The 24370-nt window shown below is 40.7% G+C and overlaps 2 protein-coding genes across 2 annotated transcripts in view; both read left to right on the top strand.

Moving 5' to 3' along the window:
• cdk16 (cyclin dependent kinase 16) overlaps positions 1-16106 on the top strand; it is a 42133-nt gene extending 26027 nt beyond the window's left edge. The window contains exons 11-18 of the mRNA XM_064300581.1: positions 551-671; positions 1532-1629; positions 3749-3854; positions 4459-4501; positions 5112-5202; positions 5696-5773; positions 8410-8448; positions 10960-16106. Of these exons, the coding sequence (XP_064156651.1) occupies positions 551-671; positions 1532-1629; positions 3749-3854; positions 4459-4501; positions 5112-5202; positions 5696-5773; positions 8410-8448; positions 10960-10997 (614 nt within the window). The 3' untranslated portion in view covers positions 10998-16106. The remainder of the gene's footprint in view (positions 1-550; positions 672-1531; positions 1630-3748; positions 3855-4458; positions 4502-5111; positions 5203-5695; positions 5774-8409; positions 8449-10959) is intronic.
• Positions 16107-17220: 1114 nt separating this feature from the next.
• On the top strand, positions 17221-22813 carry tsr2 (TSR2 ribosome maturation factor). Its single transcript, XM_064300580.1, has 5 exons — positions 17221-17378; positions 18052-18142; positions 19137-19228; positions 19730-19912; positions 20463-22813. The coding sequence occupies exons 1-5, from the start codon at positions 17301-17303 to the stop codon at positions 20589-20591; spliced, it is 573 nt and encodes a 190-aa protein (XP_064156650.1). The 5' UTR covers positions 17221-17300; the 3' UTR covers positions 20592-22813.
• The last annotated feature ends 1557 nt before the right edge of the window (positions 22814-24370 follow it).

Below are 24370 nucleotides of genomic sequence, written 5' to 3'. Positions count from 1 at the left end.
AAGCTTTTATTTAAATTACGTGTGTGTATGTGCTGTATAGAATATGCTGTATGTGTTGAGGTCCTACCTGGACCACCATCAGGGGGGCACAACCACTTACGTTGTCCCGGGCCCTGGGGGGGGGCCCAGTGGTCTATGATTATTACTGTCCCTGGCCTGGGAATAGTATAATAATATAATTTTGTCCCGGGTCCAAGAATTTCAACCCAGGAGACCTGGGTACTGTTACTGTGCTCATTCTCTGGAGAGAAAAGACTGGAAATGTTTTGACTGGTTGAACTTAAGCAGCCAAAGAGATTCTTAAAGTCTGTTTATTTATTTATTTATTTATTTATTTATTTATTTATTTATTTATTTATTTATTTGTTTGTTTATTTATTTGTTTATTTATTTATTATTTATTTATTTATTTATTTTATTTAATATTTATGTACTATGTTATGGCAGCACAGTACACAGTAAACCCTTCCTCCCTCCCTCTCTCTCTCCCTCTCTCTCTCTCTCTCTCTCTGTCTCTGTCCCTCCCTCCCTCCCTCCCTCCCTCCCCCAGGTCTGGCCCGGGCCAAGTCTATTCCCACGAAGACGTACTCCAACGAGGTGGTGACGCTATGGTACCGCCCCCCCGACATCTTGCTGGGCAGCACTGACTACTCCACCCAGATAGACATGTGGTGAGGCTGCGCTTTCCGTTTCCTTTTTGTATTACAGGGGTTTTTACAAACCACGGTGGTGTTTATAGGGTTAAAATGTTAACTGCTCTGTAATTCTATCATAGCCATTCCTATATTCTTTGGATTTCATATACAGTGGTGAACTTACTGACTGGCCTGTTGCCTTTTAATTTTTTTTATTAAATATATAAAGCAGCTGTGAGCTTTTAGGTGGTGTTATGAAATTCAGCCTGAATCTATGTTGAGGGCTTGAGTGAGCGAGTGGGTTGCAGGGGGTCTAAGGCTAAGCTCTTGAACAGAATGATTCAAACACGTATTCTTAAAATGCAATTGAGGACTATTGATCGTGTGGATTATGTCATGTGGATTATCATGTTTTGTTGAAATTATTTGCTGTTATTCCGTTGGGAATGTGAGTCTTGACATGAAACGAATGTGCATCTCAGTTAGTTTTAACTCTGCAAAAACAGCACATTCTTTTTTTGTTGAGTTGTTCATTTAAATAAATAGGCATTAAGTCCTTTGAGTAACTGTGTTTACACAGTTTAAATAAAATACTTGTTAATATAAGTCTCCTAATTGTTGCATATGTACTGTGGTACTGTAGATATTATGGGGTTGAACTGTATGGAACTTTTTCACTTACGGTAAATTAACCCTGTGAAGAGTAGTTTTTTTTAGAATGTTTATTCAAAATTATAAGTCCGTGTTCTAGAACTCCACTGCTTTCAGTCACCAGCAGTGATTGTGACATCAGCATTAGAATGTTCAGTTAAGAACACTCTAATCACACATGTGTGTGAACTTATATACTTTAAAGATGACCTCAGTCCGTCTTGTCCTCTCTCTCTCTACCCCAGGGGAGTAGGGTGCATCTTTTACGAGATGTCCACCGGTCGGCCCCTCTTCCCCGGCTCCACAGTGGAGGAGGAGCTGCACTTTATCTTCAAGCTGCTGGGTAAGGGCCCCCCACCGACAGGACAAGCTGTTGCATGGAGCAGGGCTCAGCTGGGGGGCGTTTTCTGGCACTGCTAAAGATCAGGGGCTCTGGTGGGGGGGGAGGGGGTCCTGGGGGCCACTTCCACCGGGAGGAAGTCTTCTGAATGTCATGCAGTAATTTGTAAACGAGGGGGCGGGGTTTCGGAGATTGTGAGTGTAGTGTGACTTTGTTATTTAGTGACAAATTGTAGTTCAATTTGAATGAGAATGTAGGATAGGCATATTAGCATTGCTTCTGCTGTGCTCAGTATACCTATCATAGATGTTGAATGTTTATACTGTTAGCTGTTATATTATGTTTGTGATGACTGAATAAAAAATACTACTACTACTACTACATTAACCATTAGCATCAGCAGTATGCTTAATGTGAACTTGCTATCTCACTACACAAAAAATCATTCCAAAGGGCAGTTTAAATTCCTGATGAGCGGTACCGACAGTGGCCATTTACAGCCAGAAAAGTCACAGGAAGCAGTTGCAGGTTTGTTCCTGTCCGGTGGAGTATTTTAGGCGGCCACCTTTCACCATATCTCCAATTTTCAGTGCCACTCCTCCTAAAGGCTGCAGTATATTTAAGCAGTGTCGCACTCAAGGTCGTGCCTTTATACCGTACATCAGCACGGCTGTGATTCGGTCGTAGGCACTCTCCCTGCGGCCTCACGTCCAGTTTAATCACGACCGTGCTGATGTACAGTACCACGGCACAACCTCCCTAGTGCTATTGCTTTTATACGCCAGTTCTACTGGCCTTCAAGCTATCTTATCGAGTAATAATTGAAGTTGTAGTTTATTTTGCTCCGTCAACAGGTATTATTGTTCCTTCAGATTCCGTTTAAATGAATTTTTTTTGTTTTGGATTTTTTTTCAAACAATGTTTCAGTTAGAATGTTAACAAGGCGGAGTGATACGTTAAACAGTAAAAAGTTCTGGTACTGTTGTACCCTGTACCAGCACTCTTTGAATGCCTCTTGTCCAATCAAATCACTTGGCGGGAACTAGCTGTTGTACTGTATAATAAACTATCTAGATTAGTAGCAAGAAAATTGTTAGCAAGAACAGTTACTGAAAGCATGCGTAAAATATTTATTCTTCTGTGAATGTGCAGAGTCTGTCCTCCAAAGTATTACACAAGAAAAAGGCTCAATTAATGTCAATCACACTATATTATTTTATTCAGTTGTGGTTCAGACCAAAACGTCAGGTTTGTTTGGCTTCCTGATGTTATTGAAGTTATTTAATTTGTCATCAAGGCCTTCACTACAGTAGTTTTAAGAGACAGAGCCTGATCCATCATGGCTGCTATTCTGAGCATAGAGACATATTTCAAGGTAGAAGCCTTTTGGAGACATCGAAGCAGTATTGATGTTTCCCATATAAATTCATTGCCCATAATTTCCTGAGACGCTTTTAATTTTATTACTTCAGTAGCTGATGCACACAGGGCGGCAGGACATGTAAATAAACAACCTTTTAATCATTGGAGTAATAAACGCTGTCTTGGCCTTTACGCAATATTGTTTGATTAATGCTTTTTTAGCAGGCCTGAGGAGCGTGATATAAGAGATAACAACATGTGTTCATAAAGATTGCCTCGTTAAAGATATTGATAATTTTACCCAACGAGAAGGGTGACATTCAGAATGAGCAAACTTGCTAACTTAGATAGAAAGCTGCCCTTGTCTCACTGGGCTGTTCTGTCACTTCCTGTTGATTTTTTCACTGGAGGAGAACATTTCTAAAATGGCAAAATGGAGTAGTAAGCCTTTTTTTAAAGACTTTTGTGACAAAATTCCCTGCAATACATGTCACTTGGCCATATTTTTTCCAGAGTGAAACAACAGACATCCATAAGCTTATAAATGTAAATTCCTTTATTTCAAAATTATTAAATGTTGACATTTTCCTCATATCATATTACATTACATTACAGGTTTGAGCGCTCTATCCAGCGACTTAAACTTATCAGAGCAACAACCAATTTGGTCACAGACAAATTTACTGTCAGAAATTGATTTTAGTGTTTCCAAAGGACAAAATCCGATTGCACTGAGCAGTGTCTGTCTGGGTCTTTTAAGGCACACCCACAGAAGAAACCTGGCCTGGAATCACCTCGAATGAGGAATTCATCTCCTACAACTACCCCCGCTACAGACCCGACTGCCTGCAGAACCACACCCCGAGGTATGCACCCCCCCGCCCCCGCATTTCTCTACCCCCCCACCCTGTTACAGACCCGACTGTCTGCAGAACCACACCCCGAGGTATGTGCCCCCCCCCCGCTACAGACCCGACTGTCTGCAGAACCACACCCCGAGGTATGCACCCCCCGCCCCCGCATTTCTCTACCCCCCCCCACCCGCTACAGACCCGACTGTCTGCAGAACCACACCCCGAGGTATGCACCCCCCCCCCCCCATTTCTCCACCCCCCCCCCCCGCTACAGACCCGACTGTCTGCAGAACCACACCCCAAGGTATGCACCCACACCCCCCCTCGCATTTCTCTATCCTCCCATTACAGACCCGACTCTCTGCAGAACCACACTCCGAGGTACCCCCCCCCCAAATTTGTCTACCCCCGTAATAAACACAACTGTCTGCAGAACCACACCCCAAGCTATCACCCCCACCCCCCTTCCCACAGCATTTCTCTGTGCTGAGTCAGTGAGAATCTCTCTGCGTAGCTGTGTTTCTGCAGGTACTTTCACTGTACCCTTGTGAGACATTGTCTGTGTGTGCGTGTGTACGTGTGTGTGTGTGTGTGTGTTCTCTACCTTTTCACTCAGATTGGACAGTGAAGGAGTAGACCTGCTCTCCAAACTACTACAGGTGAGATCCTATTTCAGAAGTGCTAGTTACACACACACACTGACAATCACATGCTGCTATAGCTCTTCTGTCATAATTCTCAGTTCCTGTTTCAGTATTTCAAGATCTTGTAATATGTTCTTATAATATGTGTACTTGTCTGTGTGTAAGTCTGTGTGCATGTGTGTGTGAGATGAGTGAGTGTGTGTGAATGTGAGGTGAGTGTGTGTGTGTGCGTATGTATGTTGGGTGTGTGTGCGTGTGTGTGAGAGAGGTGAGTGTGTGTGTGTGTGTGTGTGTGTATGTTAGGTGTGTGTGTGTGTGAGAGAGATGAGTGTGTGTGTGTGTGTGTGTATGAGTGTGTGTGTGTGTGTGTGTGTGTGTGAGAGAGATGAGTGTGTGTGTGTGAGTGTGTGTGATATGAGTGTGTGTGTGTGTGTGTGTGTGAGAGAGATGAGTGTGTGTGTGTGAATGTGAGGTGAGGGTGTGTGTGTGCGTGTGTATGTTGGGTGTGTGTGCGTGTGTGTGTGTGTGTGTATGTTAGGTGTGCGTGTGTGTGAGAGAGATGAGTGTGTGTGTGTGTGTGTGTGTGAGTGTGTGTGTACTAATTAGCTGTACTGTGCGGATTCAGTTTGAGGGAAAGAAGCGCATCTCTGCAGAGGAGGCCATGAAACACCCCTACTTCCACAGCCTGGGAGACAGAGTGATCACACTGCCAGACAGTGAGTCTCTCTCTCACACACACACACACACCTCACACACCACACACACACTCACACACACACACCACACACACACACACACACACACACCACACATACACACACAGACACACTCACACACACACACCTCACATACACACACATACTCGCACACACACACACAAACACATACACTCACACACACAAACACACACCCACACATGTCACACACAGAAACACGTATGCACGCACACACATCTCACACACACACACACACACTCGCACACACAGATGTCCACACGCACACACATGCACACCTCACGCATCCTCCTCACACGCACACACAAAGGCAAACAATATATAAAAACTCTGAGAGACAGCAGGTGTGCAGTATGCACCAGTCATTTTAAATATGCGTTTCCAGGTTTATCAATATGTAAGAAACACACAGCATCTCCCTTTTCCTCTCACCTCAAAAGTATGAAAATGTGTGAAAAAATCTCTTCTTCTTCAGCTACTTCTATATTTGCACTTCAAGACATTCAGCTGGAGAAGGAGCCAGGGATGAGAACCAGCTCCTTGTCTGATTCAGGTGAGAAACGGGGCGTAGAATCCGCGCGCTGAGCCGTGGCTATGAACTACTGCGGCGAAATGCTAATTATGTTCTCACAGCGCCATGTTACTGAGTCAGGTGCCGTCCTGCACGAGCGTACAATCAGCTGAAATGAGGCGTGTGGCAATGTACTGTGTTAATCCTGTACTTCTCCATGGGCCATAACGCATACTGTAGGAACGGGTTAACGTCAATTCAAATTCAATTTAACTGTATTCGTGTGGCGCGTTTTTTACAGAGATGAGGTAAAAATAAAAAAACTGTCCCAGGGGGAAGAAAAACACTCAGAAGGTGGCGAGAAAAAAAACACTCCCGAATGAGAATGAATCTCGAGAGGAACCCGGTTATAGAGGGGAGGGGGAGCCCCTCCTCTGCTGGACGACCCGAAACTCTGTCCTTTCTGGCCCTTGGGGGCCTCCTGGTGTCCGCTCCACCTCAGAGTCTCCGTGACTCTCCTGCTGTGTTCGTTTTGCTCAGGGGGTCAGATTGCCCTCGTTAATAATGGATGCCGCTGGATTCCTCCCTGAAAGGCTTCTATAAAAGCTGGAGCCTCCCTTTTTTTCCCTGAAATGTAATACGGACACAAGTACACCGCATCAGTGCAGTCAAGAGAAGGAGAAAAACAATCTCAATCTTCCTCCTCCCTCTTCTTCACAACTTTTTGTTTTGAGCCACCTGATTTTCAGTCTTTCTCCCATCTATCCTCCCACCCCCAAACTCACATCCCCCCCCCACACCCCCACCCTTCACACCACCCCATGTTTTCACTTCAACTTCTCTCGCATTCTTCTTTAACCCTTTAAGGTGTGAGATCACAAGTATGCGATTAGAATGTTCTTAGCTGAACATTCTAATGCTGATGTCACAGTCACTGCTGGTAACTGAAAGCGATGGAGTTCCACAACGTTGAATTAAAATAAATTTCCACGAAAACCTACTCTTCAAAGGGTTACTTTCATCTCTGTCTCTTACTCGACCCCTGCCTCTCTCACTCTACACCTCTTCTCCTGTTTTCCCTCCTTCTCTCTCTCTCTCTATCTGTCAGCGGTGGTGAGAGCAGGTACAGGATGTGAAGTTGTGAATGAGGTACGGTGACACGCGAATCGCGGCAGCACGGGCGCACCGGCCTCTCCACCCGCACACCTGGCCGCGTTACCTGCCTGCCAGCTCTTCTGTCTCTGAGGCCTGGAATTAGTCTGACCGCAGTGGTCCTCCCACAGGCGGGAGATCCAGGGTCAGAAAGTAAAAGTCCTCCCCATTGTTTTTGTTGGATTTGTCACCTGGACTTGCTCATTAGCGTAATTCTTCAGCCAGGAGGTAGGCTGGCTGAGTTCATGGGTGGAAGAAACAGATGGCCGGACTTTTACTTTCTGACCCCTGGACTTTCCACCTCTGCATCCTCCTTGAAAATGATCATTTTGAGCTAGGCATGCATTTTTTTAGTCACTTAATTTCACAAATGCTGTTGTGTGACAATAAGGAATAAATTACTGAAAGGGACCTACTCCGTTTGGGATTTAATGAATTTCGCATGTCAGAGAAATAAAGGCTGTTCTGAGAAATGCAATTATCAAACACATGCCACTAAATAAATTAACAGGAAAACATACGTGTAGGTTAATGAGAGGCATTAAAAATGTAGTTTCTGCTTTGATGTAGTCATGAGAAGGTGCACCATCCATTTTGTGACATTTATTGGGTCGTCTGTGCATCTGCCAAACATACATTTAAATTGCCCACCCAGTTTCATGGCAGGATTAACATGACAATAACCTGAAGACTCCTTACTGTAACCTGTAAGGAGTCCTACATTCCAGTCCAGCTTAAGTGTTGAAGCTGTATAGTGCTGGCAGTTCTTCCAGTAACCTGCTCTCTCAAGAGACCATTGTTTTTTTTAGGCCTTAGTCAATCACAGCGTCTTTGCTTTGGCAAAGATAATAACTATAATAAATAAACTCCAGAGGACTCGAGAGTTCTATTTCACTTTATTTAACTTAAATCTTTCCTTTATTTGAACTGGGATTCCTGTCCGGCTATCAGATGCCTTCTGCAGTGGAGACCTGGCCAGGAGGTCAGCTCGGATACAAAGAACATAGTGTGCATTTCTGTGCTTGTTTTTAAGGCCCTTTTGAATTCGGTGGAATTGCCTAAACATTCTAGTCAATTGAATGGATACGCAAATATGTTTTCTCAGTGTGTGAGAAAGGTTTCTAACATTCGGCATCTGCAGTTCTACCAGCACCTACAGTGAGTAGCTTGCTACTGTACGTATGTTGTAATTTAATAAATAACAGGTATGGATTGCCTTTATTGAAACCAGATAAAATATTACTTCATGTACGACACCCAAGAAATAACACAGTTTTAGTAATTTGTCACATTTGTCGTAGATCCCCAATTCCCTAGTTACTGAATGTTGAGGGAACAAACCACCAAAGCGGTGAGACTAAATCCAGGCCTGGCCTGTTTCTGAGCTGTTGCTTCGGTAACACCCCCCCCCCCCCCTCCTTGGCAGTTCCCGTGCTCGTTTGCTAATGCATTGTGGGTAATTTAGATTTTTTTTTTTGTGTGCACAATTTTTTGAGTTTTTAACTTCTGCGTCGCTGTTCTTCCAGAGCTTCTGCAGCGATGCCTAAGGTTCCGCCAGTCCTTAGGTACAGTGCGTTCCCTCGCTGTGCTCACGAAGGAGCCAATAAGCCTCCTCCTCTTATCCCCTCAACTGTCCTGTGTGTCCAAACCGTGCAGCCCCTGTCCCCCATTTTGACCTTGAAAAAGATAACCATTCCAAAAACTGGTCCTTCTGGCTGTCGACACTTAAATGGTGGGTCATTTAAGATGTTAATGGCCTTGCTACGACTAGACATAATCAATGTATGTATTTTTTTCTTTCATATATGCATCCAAACCTTTGAATTTTTTTGTACTATATATTTAATAGTTGTGCCTCCATGTATTTCAGTTGATTTTCAGATATTGCTAATGATTTAATCATGGCATATTTTTTGGGAACTTCTGTTTTCTGGATAAATTCATTAATTTACTCCCAGATCCACAGTATTTTTAACTCAGAAAAAGGTGTAGCGCATGTTAAGTATACACTGAATGTCCACTCAAGTGCTGATGATACTGATTTCTGTTGTTGTCATTCTTACAGACTTCAGTAAGAAAGATCAGTGGACAGCAGCGTGTCTTTTAAAAGCACATTGTCGAACTGGCACTTTTAAATAGGAAACTGTGGTTATAGCTGAAAGAATACACCATTGCACACTGATTGGGATGGCAGGTATGCCATCCAGCCAAATTACACCTTGGTGGGACGGCATGCCCCATACCTGTACAGCACCGGGAGTTTGGCACTTTTCAGGGTTCCCCACAGAAATAACCACAACAGCCACAGACGCTCAGCCCTTGAAAACATTCAATTCTGTACATTCTGACCCCATTTCAATAGACTCTAATTTACAGGTCAAGCACACGTGCAGAAACCCGCATCCATGAATGGTTACTTCTTTTGTTTGTTAAAATGACCGTTCCTTCAGTGATTCCTGGACCTCTCCCCCACCCTCCCCCCTGTGTGCTTGGGCCAGGCCAAGGGCTCTAGTCAGACATGCCTGCAGTGCAAGTTGCAGGAGGAAGTCTCCCGACTCCTGCTTCATTAATCTGGGGGCAGTATTAATACCCGGAAGCTTCTGCCTTTTAAAACACTGTTGCCATGGCAGCCTGGTAGCTTTGAACTATGGCAAACAAAAGGGATAGAAGCCTACTACTTTGAAGCTGATCACCAATAAAAAACCTTGTTTGCCTGTCTTGAATATGACTTGGACAAAAGGGAAAGTTCAACGAGCCAATAAGGCTGACAAGCACTGTACAATTATTATGTAACACATAGCAGAACATGGCAGTCTTATTTTTGGCTTCTGTCATAAAGATATCAAACAATTGAACATAAAAAATGTAGTAAGGTTCACTTGGTTTGTTTTTTTGTTTTTTTAGTGTGTAGATATCATTTTTCTTAATGCATGGTCCATGTTAGTGGATTCCCTGACCTTCTTTTAGAACCCTACACAAAATATGCCAGGTCATATCCAAATGTTGCTGAATTATGCCAGAAAATACACACACACAATTTATTTATACAACGCGGCAACCACAGCAGCCTTAAAATTTCAGTGATTCAGGTACAGTTGTTTTGTATTGTTCACATAATTCTAATTTTAAGTCATGTGACCTGGTTTTCTATTTGTCCTCATGTCACTTTAATGAAGAAACTGAGTAGCAGTAGTGGGCCTGTGGCCACAGTGGGGCAGCCCACTTGAATGGAAGAGTGGAGTAGTTCCCATTGGCTTAGGATTACATTTTAACTTTTGAGGAGACATACTGCAGGGCCATCTTTTTTTTACATGAACATACATCAAGTCTGACAAGCATGCTAGCCGGTACTATCTAGTCTACAGTTCATTTGTGTGAAAATATTGGGGGTGACATGTCTCCCTGTCTCTCCCCCCTAAAACATATGCGTACGGTAGTTCCCCATCTTAGGGGCTGGAGCATCAACCACAGCATCGTTTTCCTTCCCCGGGGAAGGGCACAGAGAATTCAGATGCATGCAGCCCGGCAGCCAATCACAGCCCACCATGACTCCCTCCAATGTGCGCGCTTTGCTTGTGCCTCATCCTGGTGCTTATCGTCATCTCATTTGTCAGCTTGGTTGTCTCGACGATGGCGTCAAAACCCAGTGGTCTCCCCACTGCCCTACTCTGCTCCTTACTCCTCTCGGTGTGTGTGGTGAAGACTTTGCATGTGACTGGAGCTGAACAGCCTATCAGAACTGTTAATGGAACTGAACAGCCAATCAGAACAGTTCATGGAACTGATCGGCCAATCAGAACTGTTAATGGAGCTGAACAGCCTGTCAGAGCTGTTAATGGAGCTGAACAGCTTGTCAGAACTGTTAACAGAACTGAACAGCCTGTAAGAAATATTATTGAAAATGAACAGCTTGTCAGAACTGAATATTGGAACTGAACAGCCAATCAGAACTGTTAATGGAACTCAACAGCCTGTCAGAACTCTTCATGGAACTGATCGGCCAATCAGAACTGTTAATGGAACTGAACAGCCAATCAGAACTGTTAACCCCCTGTTGCCCCCTTGTCTCTCCGCAGTGAACAGCATATCCCGGCGGCAGAGCCTGCTCTTCTGAAAGGAGGAGAAGAAGGAAAGAGCGAGAGAGAGCAAGACGCTGACAGACATTTCCGCATGTGATGAAGGGATACATATTTAATTTTTATCTCCTTTTTTTTTTGTTGTTGTTGACATTTTCATTTTTTTCATTTTTCAACTGTGTTAAGGGGTCCTGTGATGTTTTTGTGTAAAGGGGGGGTGGGGGGTTTCTAGCTGTTTACATTTGAGATGAGGTAGAGGGTGGGGGTTTTTACAGCAATATTCACTACCCCCTCCCATGCACCGTATACAAGTTTACCATGACAATCGCACACTTTTTTTTTACCATCCTTTTCCCCCTGTGTTTACTGCTAATGTGTGAAAAGCCCTGTGTTTTCTTAATAACACAGTCGACTGTGTTACATGGCGCTCACTCACAAATCTGGTATACCTGCTTAATACAGGTATGAAAAAAGGTAAGGTGGAAACAAACCTTAACAGCAGGTTGGAGGGGTTAATGCGCACAGACTTATATCATGTCATTGCTGAGTAGGCAGAAGCATTGATTCGAACTACGATGACTCAGTAATTATTGATGTGGGTTGCGCAATAACCCCGATACCCTGGGAATGCGATGTGTTGCCATAGTTACATAAAGCAGTTATATAAAACAAACAAAATGCAATAATGATGACAATAATAATAATGATAATAATCAAAAAAGAATTATGCAGATCAGGGTCAAATCTGGAGGGGGGGAGAAGGTGGTGAAAAATCACGCAGGTACTGTTGAGAAGTGAATGTCTTGGAGGGACTCTTCCTCAAACCAGTCTTCCTCGGTCCCTGATTCGTCAGACAGCATTTCTCTTTGCACATCCCTCTTCGCATTGAAAACCAACCGCAGCATGTACCAGCTGAATGCGGCTTGAATTCCAGTGCAGGTTTTTGGCACGAGTCCAGTATTTTCTTTCTGTAATTAATTAACTGCCACTCAACTGATCTAATGCCTAATTTCTTACATACCAGTTTGCATGGAATGCAGAAATCTCCTCTACATGTGGAGATTTTGGAGAACTGCGAGCAGAGTGAAGTCTACATGTTAGTCACAGTTCACCCAGTCCACAGACTTCACATAAGGAAGACCCTATAAGTGTTTACAGTCGTGTTGTACCAAATCCCTGCTCTGGAATGAATGTAAAGGTTTGCTTTTCCAAGTGTACAACGACAGGCCAGTCCGCTCCCTTCAAACCAAACTCCCGCGTCGTCAGCGTCGGTACGATTTGCGCAGAACCGGAAGCGGTCTGTCAGAGAAACACGAACACGTTCTTTGCCTTTTTTTTTTTTTTTTTTTTTTGGATCCCTGGGTGAGTTAGTTGTATGATGAAAGGACGCGTGGAAAGGGACCTGCTCTTTTCGGAGTGATCGGATAGTCTCTCACTCTCGTGAGGGCACAATCTAAGGAATTACCCATGAGCGCTGAGATGGCGGGTGGTTTCTTCCAGGATTGGCCAGTGCCAGCTCGTGCAGCTCACACAGTTGGAATAATAATGTTTGGGCGATGGTTGGGGTAGGGCAAGGGAACAGAATCTGAGTGACAGTTTAATGAATCGGCAATGTATGAAATCTGTTGAGGTCAAAGCGAAATGTGAAACATTGATAGTCCATCACCCTTCAAAATAACACCTGCCGAGGCGGAGGTGTTTTCGGACATTTTGATAACACTGAGTCTGTGACCAGTTTCTAGCAGGGTGTTTTTGAGAATTTTTACATTTCATTTGGGATTACTCATTTGTTTTCTCTTTTTTTAGGTATTGGTTGTGACCCACAGAAAGGGGGGGTGAGAGCTGGAAGTTAAATTGGTAACATGAACGATCTGTGGTGTCTCATTGTTCAAAGTGGGCAAACGCAAGATGATATATTGTGGAAGAACCTGGTTAAATGTAAATAGCCTGAGAACGCTCATTCAGAGTGTGACAGGATACTGTGCAATGAGAGGGCCTCTTATCAATACATTATTGTGAAAATATGAGAGTAACTTTGTGTTGTTATAATTATCATTGATGATAATATTGTTATTTTTTTATTTTTTAAGAAGAAAAACAGTTGCTTAATCATAGGAAACCTATTTGGTATAGATAATTTGGTTTTTTTCTGATGTTTGTTGTTTCTTTTGAAGGTGACTTTTGGGAGGGCTAAAATGGCTGTTCTTGGCTGTTAAAGTGGTCTCCTGCTCCACTGCGCAATAACTGACTGTGTTTATACCTTGCATTTTTCAAAATTCCCAATGGATTATAATTACTGTATGACAGGCGTGGAAATGCAGTTCATCAAACACAGTCGAGGTCGGCAGCACTTACACGTTTGTCCTGGAAGCTGAATTTATCGCCCGTTTTTTTCTCTTTTGTACTGGACTCAATCGCTGAAATTTTGATATCAGACTTTTTGATATCAAGAGTTTATTCTTCGTCCAGAGTGGCATTACGTGTCAGCTGTGTAGAGCCAATAATGTAAAACCTCTAAAGTAAAGTTATCATTTACGCAGGATTTCATTTCATTGAACAGTGTGTCTCAAAGGTGAATATCTAAACTGAGATCTGATTTATTAAAATATTTTTATTTTAGGTTCATCAGTTTAGGTTCACCTGTGAGCAAAAGGTTACAGAGAAGAAAAAGGACAATTATATTTTGTGTATTTCTGTAGTGCATCTGTATTGTGTCTTTTTTTATGACCTCTTCATTTGGCGCATTATTAGCAACCAATTTCGTTGCATATTTTGTTGTGTGTGTGTGTGTGTGTGTGTGCATGCATGTAACTCGGAGAGAGAATTAGGTGTGCTGAAGTATACCTGTATACCATATATACCTGTGTGTGTGTGAGAGAGAGAAAGAGACAGATTCATCAGCCAAACGTTTGAAAACCATATAGACACACCCAAAAAAAAAGCAATATCTGATGTAAATGCACATTATATTTGCCAGATAATAGACACTGACATCTGACACAGATTGTAATTTCTATCTGAGGTGCAGTTACATTGAAAAGAAAGGGCTGGGGGATTTGCTTAATACAACGTTGTGTAAGTATTTATATTTAAGTGGGCGTTTAGGCCTTAGGCATGGATGTACAGCTACCAACAAGTTTTTGAAATGTGGAAGAGTAATGTAAATGTTAAAAAAGAAAAAAAAAAAAAAACTTTGTGGGAGGGGAATGCTGATGTTGACTCCATTCCGATCAAAAACATGGCTACACTATATTTCACAATGTCCCCTTTCTCTTTTATTGTAGTAGAGTTTATATATTTTTTATTTCTTGTAAGTTTCTCTTCATTTTTTGAAAATGGTACACTGTAGGTGTGGCAGTTGTGAAGACAAATCTCTGTGACTACAGGTGGTCATGGTAACCCGGGCGTGGGACAGGACCTCGCCGAGGACGCTATCCGCGGCTAGCTGAGCGCCCGGAGCGAATTTGGAAAGCGCCGTCCCGGTATTTGTGTTTAAGAAACAACGCATAACTCATTTATTTTTTTTATTTCTTTGTGGGGGAGGTAACGCTAGGCACTCAGCCACTTCCACCTGCCGCTGCTAACCATCACAAACCATCGAGTCACTGGTCATCATACATGTAGAACACTCAAAAATTAATTTCATATAACTTCTCATGGAGTGAGCAGATTTTCTGTATATACTATTTCTTGTTTAATTGATCCTGGGCAGTGATTGGTAAGAGCAGGCATCAAAATTGTTTTTTTATAGTCATTAATTATACAATCCATGAAGCAATGGATAACATGGTAATTTGCTCTTCCCAAAATTCTTTAATAAAGCTGGCATTGGTTAAATTAAAACAAGTTCACTAGTGCCAGTGCTTGGCACAGAGTGTAATCTAAAGGTGTGTTGGATGGCTGTTGGACTCAGTTTAAAAAAATTATTTTGACTTAATATTTTGCTTACTTCAGATTGTAACCAAATGCTTGCAATAATGGCAGGCATCCCTGTTTGGACATACATTGGGCACATTTTGGAATGTGTGTTCCTGGTTCCTCCTCAGTAGCTGTGAGGATTTTTCTAACCAGAATGCCAGGTTATTACGGTCATACAAGCACACTTTGTATTTGCATAACTTCAGCCAACATCAGTACTCATTCTGGTAAGAAGAGAGAGTCACACTTTACATTACAGTGACTCTACATCTGTGTCATTACTAATTAAATATTATGCAAATGGACCCTTGTTAGATAGTCCTTATTTTGCTGAAAATTCCCAATATATTTCATATAAATATATATATCGTATGTAATAACTACATAATACATACATGTGTAGTTACACAGGTATAATACGCGGTATGGTAAAGGTACTACTGAATTTTATTTGTTTACGTAGGAAGGATGCTTCTTTTCAAACTGTTTTTGAATCTGAAAACAGTCCAGTGCTGCCTCAGTATAATCTACAAATTCATAAATCAATATGACTGTGAATTAAAAAGCCTCAGTGCCCATTCCAAAAATATAATTGCCATCATAATTAAGCCAAAGTATGAAGTTGGGGGGAATTCATTTGTTTTATAAAATTTAATTTAATTTATTATTATTTTTTAAATCTTAGGTTATTGTCACACGTCAAATTCTGCTTCTCATATGTAAACATTTCCAATTCAAAAACATGCTTAATGTTTAAACAATTTGTCTTTTCAGGATATTTATTTTAAAGTGAATTACATATTTGAAATGTTATAATAATGGATATTTATAGCTGTGAATAAAAAGAACAATATAAATATGAATAGAATTTCCTTCAGTTCAATGTATATTGCGCAGCAACTTTCTGTTCTTGGCTGCCATTGGCTTTTGCAACTGTCCGATACCAAAGTTATCTGCAAGCTTGCATGGTATATAATTCTTCCACATTTTGCTCAAAAGCAATTTGCTAGCTATGAATTTCTTATTAACTGGTCCATTTATTTCAAGTTGCTGCAAAATATAGATTACTGTATTGTGCCCAAATACTTGTGGAATTCAAGTATGAAAACAATATTTTCATTATTCTTGAATATATAAATGCTGTAAAAACAAAAAATATATATATAATATGTTGTTTTATTCAATGTATTCAAAATATATCGTTCAATAAAACAATGCAAATTTCTCAAGATTCTTTATTTTCTTTTATCGAAATGTCTTCATTTCCAAAACTTTCATTTCAGTGTACAGTATTTGTGTGCGTGTGTGTGTGTGTCTGTGTGTTGATTGAAGGCCGAAGACTTCGAAATTGACTCAAAAAAAGATTTCAAGCGAATTCCATTTCAGTGCCTCCCCACACGGATATTAGTGACACATGAATGAATGAATGAATGAATGAATGAATGAAAGTTTTTTTTTGTCTCATGCCTCCCATGTGGCCTATGCCATATGGGATTATATGACACACCATCAAATACAAATACAACATGGATGGTGCTCTGAGAGGTGAGCGACAGTATATATGGGATTTATGACACGCATGCAAAGCTTTGTTTTTTGTGCGTACGGTGTACCCCTGGTGTTTGAGACGATGAATGCTGACTGCTCATAGATTTTATGCGTAATCCTGCTCATGTGATTAGCATAAGGAAACAGCCATGAACAAATACATAAGAAAAAAATTATGAATGCTGAGATGTTCTTGGAAACGTTCTTACACACTTGTTACGATCAAATGTGATCGTACACGTTTCATGAATGAGGCCCATTGTGTTGATTATATGAGTCCAGTAGTCATAATAAAGGAGTCAATTCACCAGCTTGAATCTCACAGATCTATGGACTCAGTACTAAACTCCTACTAATTTGAATTTAAACAGATTTACTAACAACGATATCAACTGTGGGTTGTGCAGAGAGCAGGACTGTTGCCTCACAACATGAAGTTATGAGTTTGAATGTGAGGGCCTTTCTGTGTGGCGTTTGCATGTCCACCCCCGTGTCCATGTGGGTTTCCTCTGGGTACTCCGGTTTCCTCCCACAGCCCAAAGACACGCAGGTTAGGCTCTGAATTGTCCTTTGGGTATGAAAGTGTGAGTGAATGGTGTGTGGGCCCTTCAATGGATTGGTGATCTGTCGGGGGTGTTTAAAAATCCAATGCTAAAACAATTGTTTATACTCATATGGAAAATAATTCAAGCTGTGTTTACGAGAATCACATAGCAACATCTATGATAGAATATCATGGAGAAACCAGATTATAAAACTGGCATTCAACCTGAGACCGACCATCTGGAGACTTAATCCATCGATTGTCTCCGCGATTGGCTAGTTTTCCGTTTCCAGGCTGAGTTTTGCAGTCTGAATGCTTGCTTATTTTCAAAATGGATGCGCCCTTAACAGCACGTGAACTGTTCACAGAGGCTGTGAGAGCTGTTCTGGAAACGTGGCCAGTACTGCAAGTATGTTTACTGTTTTGAAACACACACCAGATATATATCTCTGACACTTTATAGGAAAAAAGATGCTTTACCACTTTAAATAGCTACACAGTGTAGAGCTAAGTTGGCGACAGCTAGCTGATAGTTCGCTGAGATAGTTAGCCGTCTCCGTTCCTTCGAGAGGGTATTGAGGATAATCGTTGTTTAGTTAATGTAATATGAAATTTATTTAAACTTCGTTATCCCCTGTGTGTTTTGAAGTCTTCAGTTAATATCGTTAATGACTTCTCCTTGGAACAATGTTTAAACTCGGTAGATGAATAACGTTAATCGAATTCAAAACAAGCTAGTTATCGATAGCTCTAATGTTAGCTACCACCAGACTATTTAGCGATTGTTATACGTCTTAGAGTAGCAGTTAGAACTAGCTGCCGGTCCATTTTTTGCAGTAGGCTATTAACTATAACTAACCTTACCATTTTGTAAATAATGCGTGTATGGACCTTTCCAAACAAACAAAGATTTGTAGTGAATTGTTTGTACAAGTAGTCTAATGAAAGGCTTAAATGTGCACACGCCATGCAACAATTGTACAGTAGATATCTAATTGTAGCTGCTTAAGGCAAAACGACAACCCTGACATCAAGCAGATTATTAGGCGAAGCAATCTGACATTTCTTCTCTCTCGCTGCAGATCGCAGTGGATAATGGATTCGGTGGAGTTCACAGCCAACAAAAAGCAAACTGGATGGTTGATGCTGTACAGCAGTACTTCCGTGAAAATAGTAAGTATGCCTGTTTTCATTATTAATTCACTAGGCTACATCCGTATCTGATCATTTAGTACTGTTGTTTGTGATAGTGCTGGAGGGTTGAACATATGTTACTAGTTATTACCTACGTTCATATTTTGTCACAAAACATTGCCTTCGGAATACATGTTTCCGTTAAAATTCAGGTGTTTTTAAGAACTTGGCTATTAAAAGTGTTCATATTGCGCCGCCCTTGCTTCACTGTCTCAAAACGTAGGCCTGTAATATGAACGCCGAGGAACCTTATTATATTAACTCATTATGTAAACTTTCTCCCAGTAATCATGAATCAGCACAAGGCTAGGCTAGCTTCTCAAGCTGGGCTAACTGACAAATCAGCCTAGTATTCTTTTCGCACCTTTGGGTCCATCACCTTGACTACTGTGACTCCCTTAACTAGTTTGTATGAGCTACTCTACTGTTGGTATGACAGGTGCATTTCCTTCAGGCAATGCAACACCTCTATATTTTGTTGGATTTTGGATTTTGACCGTTGTGAGGGGAATGTTCCTCCGACTGTACCGTCTGGCAGTGGAAGGTGGCATTTTAAACAGCTCACACACTCCTACCCCAAGATACTTTTTACGTTTTACTAAGTAAGACCCATTAACATTAACCCCTTTTGTACAAGGGAAACCTGGCCAAGAGCTAGCAATGCAAAGTGTAAGCACAAGTATCCACTTCCATTACATAAAGAAAAGTACAGCATTAAGCTACAGAAATTGAACATAATGAAACACTAATGCATGAAACACTGAGGGGGAGGATCATTACTGTCTATGAATGGGTTTGTTTTGACTCTTGCTCTACAAAGACATTTCTTGTTGGCAATAGTTGACTCATGTCTGAAATTACCACCATGGTTCTTGGTCGGGTAGAGTGGTGTGACAAATAGGTTTGCTCTGTTCCCAGCTTGGAAATTGGTGGGATGTCAGTGGTAATGGGGGTGTTTTGTCGTGTTTTCTAGATAACTTGGAGCAGTATGAAGTGGAGGATTTCCTAGCGGACTTGATGAACAATGAGTTTGACACGGTGGTTGATGATGGCAGTTTGCCTCAGGTGAATTTTTATCTCTTCACTTGTATAAAATGTGCCTGGATTTTATACAGTACACTGCCCGTCACTTGTAGTTTTTTTAATGCATTTGCTTCAGTTTTCTGTTACATGAAACTCTACACATTTATCTGCACAGCTTATTTAAGAGTAATGGGTAAAGAGCTGGTCTTGTAACCTAAAGGTCACAGGTTCAATTCCCAGGTTAAACACTGCCGTTGTAACCATGAGCAAAGTACTTAACCTGCATTGCTTCGGTATATATCCAGCTGTGTTAATGGATACAATGTAAATATAATGTACAGCTACATAATAATGACTGATATATGCTTTTTTTTTACCATCAGATGGAAATAATCCTGTCAGTCTCTGTTATATGTAGCTCTATTGGACTTCACCATGCAAATATCCTGCCTTTGTAACATCAGTAACCATGGTGTTGCCCATATGATCTTGTTTTTGGTACATTCATCTCACCTTTGCGCAAATGCATCCATTCTTTACCAGGTGGCATTGCAAGTGAGTCAGTTCTTCAAGCAGTGTGAACAAGGGAATTGGTCAGAGGTCGAAGGTCAGATCGCCAAGCTGTCACAGAAGAAGGCTACTGGGAGGGCCAAGGCAACATCAGTGCAAACCCCCGCCAATGAGGAAGAGGAGGAAGAGAGTGAGGAGGAAGAGGAGGGTGCAGAGGTACATTAAAATAAACATTTTAATGGTTTTATGAACTGAAAACACATACAGGATTATGTATGAATGCTACTGGGGGTTTTTTTTTGGTTTTGTTTTTTGCCTCACATGCTTGCTGTTTGGGGGGTTCTTGGTCTGTTTTTGCTCTTGCTCCATTTTTGCCCTTTTCCCCCACTCTGTAAAGCATCTTTGTGGCAGTGAAAAGAGCCACACAAATACAATTGATTAGATTTTTTGAAAACTAAACTGCTGCAGTTAACTGACGGTGGATACTTCAATCTAACTCTGGGGCGATATAGCTCAGGAGGTAAGTGCGGTTGTCTGGCAGTCGGAGGGTTGCCGATTCGATCCCCCGCCCTGGGCATGGCGAAGTGTCCCTGAGCAAGACACCTAACCCCTAATTGCTCCCAACGAGCTGATTGGTACCTGGCATGGCAGCCTTTCACTGTTGGTGTGTGAGTGTGTGTGTGTGAATGGGTGAATGCGAGGCATCAATTGTAAAGCGCTTTGTACCATTTACCATAACTTAGAACTCTTGCATTGGAATTGGCAGGCTATGGACTGTGGAGAAGCAACAGAGACGAAGTCCTCAGCCAAGCTGCCCAATGAGCAGGACCCCCCTTCCCCACCCAGTGCAGGCCCGGATGAGGACGGTTGGACGGTGGTGCGCAGGAAGAAGTGAAAGAAGGGTCTTTCCAAAATTTAAAGAGGAAGAGGAAGAGTGTGAGGAAGCACCTGGGACTTGTTAACCGAGCCAGCTGAACTGACCGTACGCTGGTAGACTCACACTTTACCTGTCCTCTAAGGTATAGGTCTGTGTGTGTGCGTGCGTTTACCCACATAACGAGCCCAGGACCATGTGGGCCCCAAGAACTGTTTTTCTCTTTCTTTCTTTTTTTTTTTAAATGAAAAACTGCGCACTGTTTTTCAAAAAGGAATTCTCCCATCTTGATGATAAAAGCCTTGATATCGACCAGATCTGTATCAAGCACCGTCTATATTTATTCATCATTTAATGTGGTTTGTATTATCTTTAACTCTTTGCATTTTTATTGCAGAAAACATTGTAAGGGCAGGTATACGATAGATAATTATTCTCTAATATTTAACTGAAACATTGACGCTGTTACAGTGTTGGGATTTGTCAACTGTATTCGGAAACGGTAATATTATAAGAAGAAACTATCTTCGTGAGGTATTCACCTTACATTGCAATATTTCAAAAAGCCATTGAATTGATGTTTTTACTTTTGACCCTGATCCATGAATATGTTCATAAAAACGCTCCATCCCATAAAGGATTGTGATTCGCTTGGCTTGTCAACATCTTCAATTGGCAAAAAGTAGCAATGGGCAAACTGGGTGTTGTGGGATATTTAAACCGTTTTTATCTCAGTTCTTCATTAATGGTTCACTAAACTACTTCTTTGAAACTGAGTTTTGCTGTAAACAAAAAATAACATTTTCACAAAAGAGAAAAAGTTTTTTAAACCATCCTAAAATTGAGAAAAATACATAAGACATTTTTTTTAAATGATCTCAAACATATTTAGCATTTTTATTATTCATGATATTTAACTTGTTTTTCATCAATTTTAAATGGGTTTTCTGAAGATTTCAAAGATATCTATGGCTTCAATTAGGGTTAAGGGCTCAAACTAGGGTTAGGGTTAGGAAAACGGTAAGTCTGAGGGTTGAGGGGAGTTCACGGCTGTGTTCAGCAGCTTGAAGAACGGTGAGTAGATGAGTTTCTTAATGATTTTGACTGAGCCAAATATTTTCTATACTAGCATGTGTACCTATGGCCATTGAAAAATTTGCAATAAATGCCTGTTTTTTCCAGGGAAAACCTTTATTAAAATGTTTTTCAATGACCTCAACCATATTGTTTTCCTTTTGTTTTATTTAATTCATATTTACCTTGTTTTTCATCAATTTTAAATGGGTTTTCTGAAGATTTCAAAGATATCTATGGCTTCAATTAGGGTTAAGGGCTCAAACTAGGGTTAGGGTTAGGAAAACGGTATGTCTGAGGGTTAAGGCGAGTTCACAACTGTGTTCAGCAGCTTGAAGAACGTTGAGTAGATGAGTTTCTAAATGATTTTTAATGAGCCAAATATTTTCTATACTAACGTGTACATATGGCCATTGAAAAATTTGCAATAAATGCATGTTTTTTCCAGGGAAAACCTTTATTAAAATGTTTTTCAATGACCTCAACCATATTGTTTTCCTTTTGTTTTATTTAATTCATATTTACCTTGTTTTTCATCAATTTTAAATGGGTTTTCTGAAGATTTCAAAGATATCTATGGCTTCAATTCGGGTTAAGGGCTCAAACTAGGGTTAGGGTTAGGAAAACGGTAAGTCTGAGGGTTGAGGGGAGTTCACGGCTGTGTTCAGCAGCTTGAAGAACGGTGAGTAGATGAGTTTCTTAATGATTTTGACTGAGCCAAATATTTTCTATACTAGCATGTGTACCTATGGCCATTGAAAAATTTGCAATAAATGCCTGTTTTTTCCACGGAAAACCTTTATTAAAATTATTTTCACTGACCTCAACCATATTGTTTTCCTTTTGTTTTATTTAATTCATATTTACCTTGTTTTTCATCAATTTTAAATGGGTTTTCTGAAGATTTCAAAGATATCTATGGCTTCAATTCGGGTTAAGGGCTCAAACTAGGGTTAGGGTTAGGAAAATGGTAAGTCTGAGGGTTGAGGGGAGTTCACGGCTGTGTTCAGCAGCTTGAAGAATGGTGAGTAGATGAGTTTCTTAATGATTTTGACTGAGCCAAATATTTTCTATACTAGCATGTGTACCTATGGCCATTGAAAAATTTGCAATAAATGCCTGTTTTTTCCAGGGAAAACCTTTATTAAAATGTTTTTCAATGACCTCAACCATATTGTTTTCCTTTTGTTTTATTTAATTCATATTTACCTTGTTTTTCATCAATTTTAAATGGGTTTTCTGAAGATTTCAAAGATATCTATGGCTTCAATTAGGGTTAAGGGCTCAAACTAGGGTTAGGGTTAGGAAAACGGTAAGTCTGAGGGTTGAGGGGAGTTCACGGCTGTGTTCAGCAGCTTGAAGAACGTTGAGTAGATGAGTTTCAAAATGATTTTTAATGAGCCAAATATTTTCTATACTAACGTGTACCTATGGCCATTGAAAAATTTGCATTAAATGCCTGTTTTTTCCAGGGAAAACCTTTATTAAAATGATTTTCAATGACCTCAACCATATTGTTTTCCTTTTGTTTTATTTAATTCATATTTACCTTGTTTTTCATCAATTTTAAATGGGTTTTCTGAAGATTTCAAAGATATCTATGGCTTCAATTAGGGTTAAGGGCTCAAACTAGGGTTAGGGTTAGGAAAACGGTATGTCTGAGGGTTAAGGCGAGTTCACAACTGTGTTCAGCAGCTTGAAGAACGTTGAGTAGATGAGTTTCTAAATGATTTTTAATGAGTCAAATATTTTCTATACTAACATGTGTACCTATGGCCATTGAAAAATTTGCAATAAATGCCTGTTTTTTCCAGTGAAAACCTTTATTAAAATGTTTTTCAATGACCTCAACCATATTGTTTTCCTTTTGTTTTATTTAATTCATATTTACCTTGTTTTTCATCAATTTTAAATGGGTTTTCTGAAGATTTCAAAGATATCTATGGCTTCAATTCGGGTTAAGGGCTCAAACTAGGGTTAGGGTTAGGAAAATGGTATGTCTGAGGGTTAGGGCGAGTTCACAGCTGTGTTCTTATATAGATAAGACCTAATGTTCACGTCAACTATGGTGAGATAAATTCACAGAAATGTCCTCGAAGAAATTTATGAAAAAGGTGTTTCAGTGGAATGCTTCAAAACAGATAAGACTGATGTCCAAAAAATGAAGAAAAGAAAGCAAGAATTTTTCAAATGCAATTTTTTGATTCTGGTGGATAGGGCATCATGTTTATATAACAAAGACGTTGAATTAAAACATGATGAAAAATGTGTTTTAGTGGAAAACTTAAAAAAAGAAGCAATTTAAATGTCACTTTTTGAGTCTGATGAATGGGAATTCACTTGAAATTAACAGCCATTGTGAAATAAATGTAAAGAAATGTGTTTATAGAAATGTAGGATGAAAAATGTGTTTCAGTGGAAAACAGAAAATATATAAGATTAGTCTTATATCCAAAAAATGGAAAGAAAATGCAATAAATTTTAGATGTAATTTTTTGACTCACTTGGATTGGAAATTATGTAAATTTCACACCCACAGTGAAATAAATGAGTTACAATGAGTTTTAAGTCATTCAAACAAAATACATAATTGGCATCAAATTTAAAACATTGGTCCTAGCATACCAGGCAGTCAAGGGATCGGCCCCAGCATACCTCCACAAGATCTTCAAACCCTACATGCCAGCCAGACCCCTCAGTTCTGCTACCTCAGGACGCCTGGCACC

The sequence above is a fragment of the Anguilla rostrata genome, chromosome 11 (assembly GCF_018555375.3).
Source record: "Anguilla rostrata isolate EN2019 chromosome 11, ASM1855537v3, whole genome shotgun sequence".
In the NCBI taxonomy this organism is placed as follows: domain Eukaryota; kingdom Metazoa; phylum Chordata; class Actinopteri; order Anguilliformes; family Anguillidae; genus Anguilla; species Anguilla rostrata.
The sequence above is the reverse complement of the archived record's forward strand: the minus strand, read 5'-3'. Positions and strand labels throughout refer to the sequence as shown.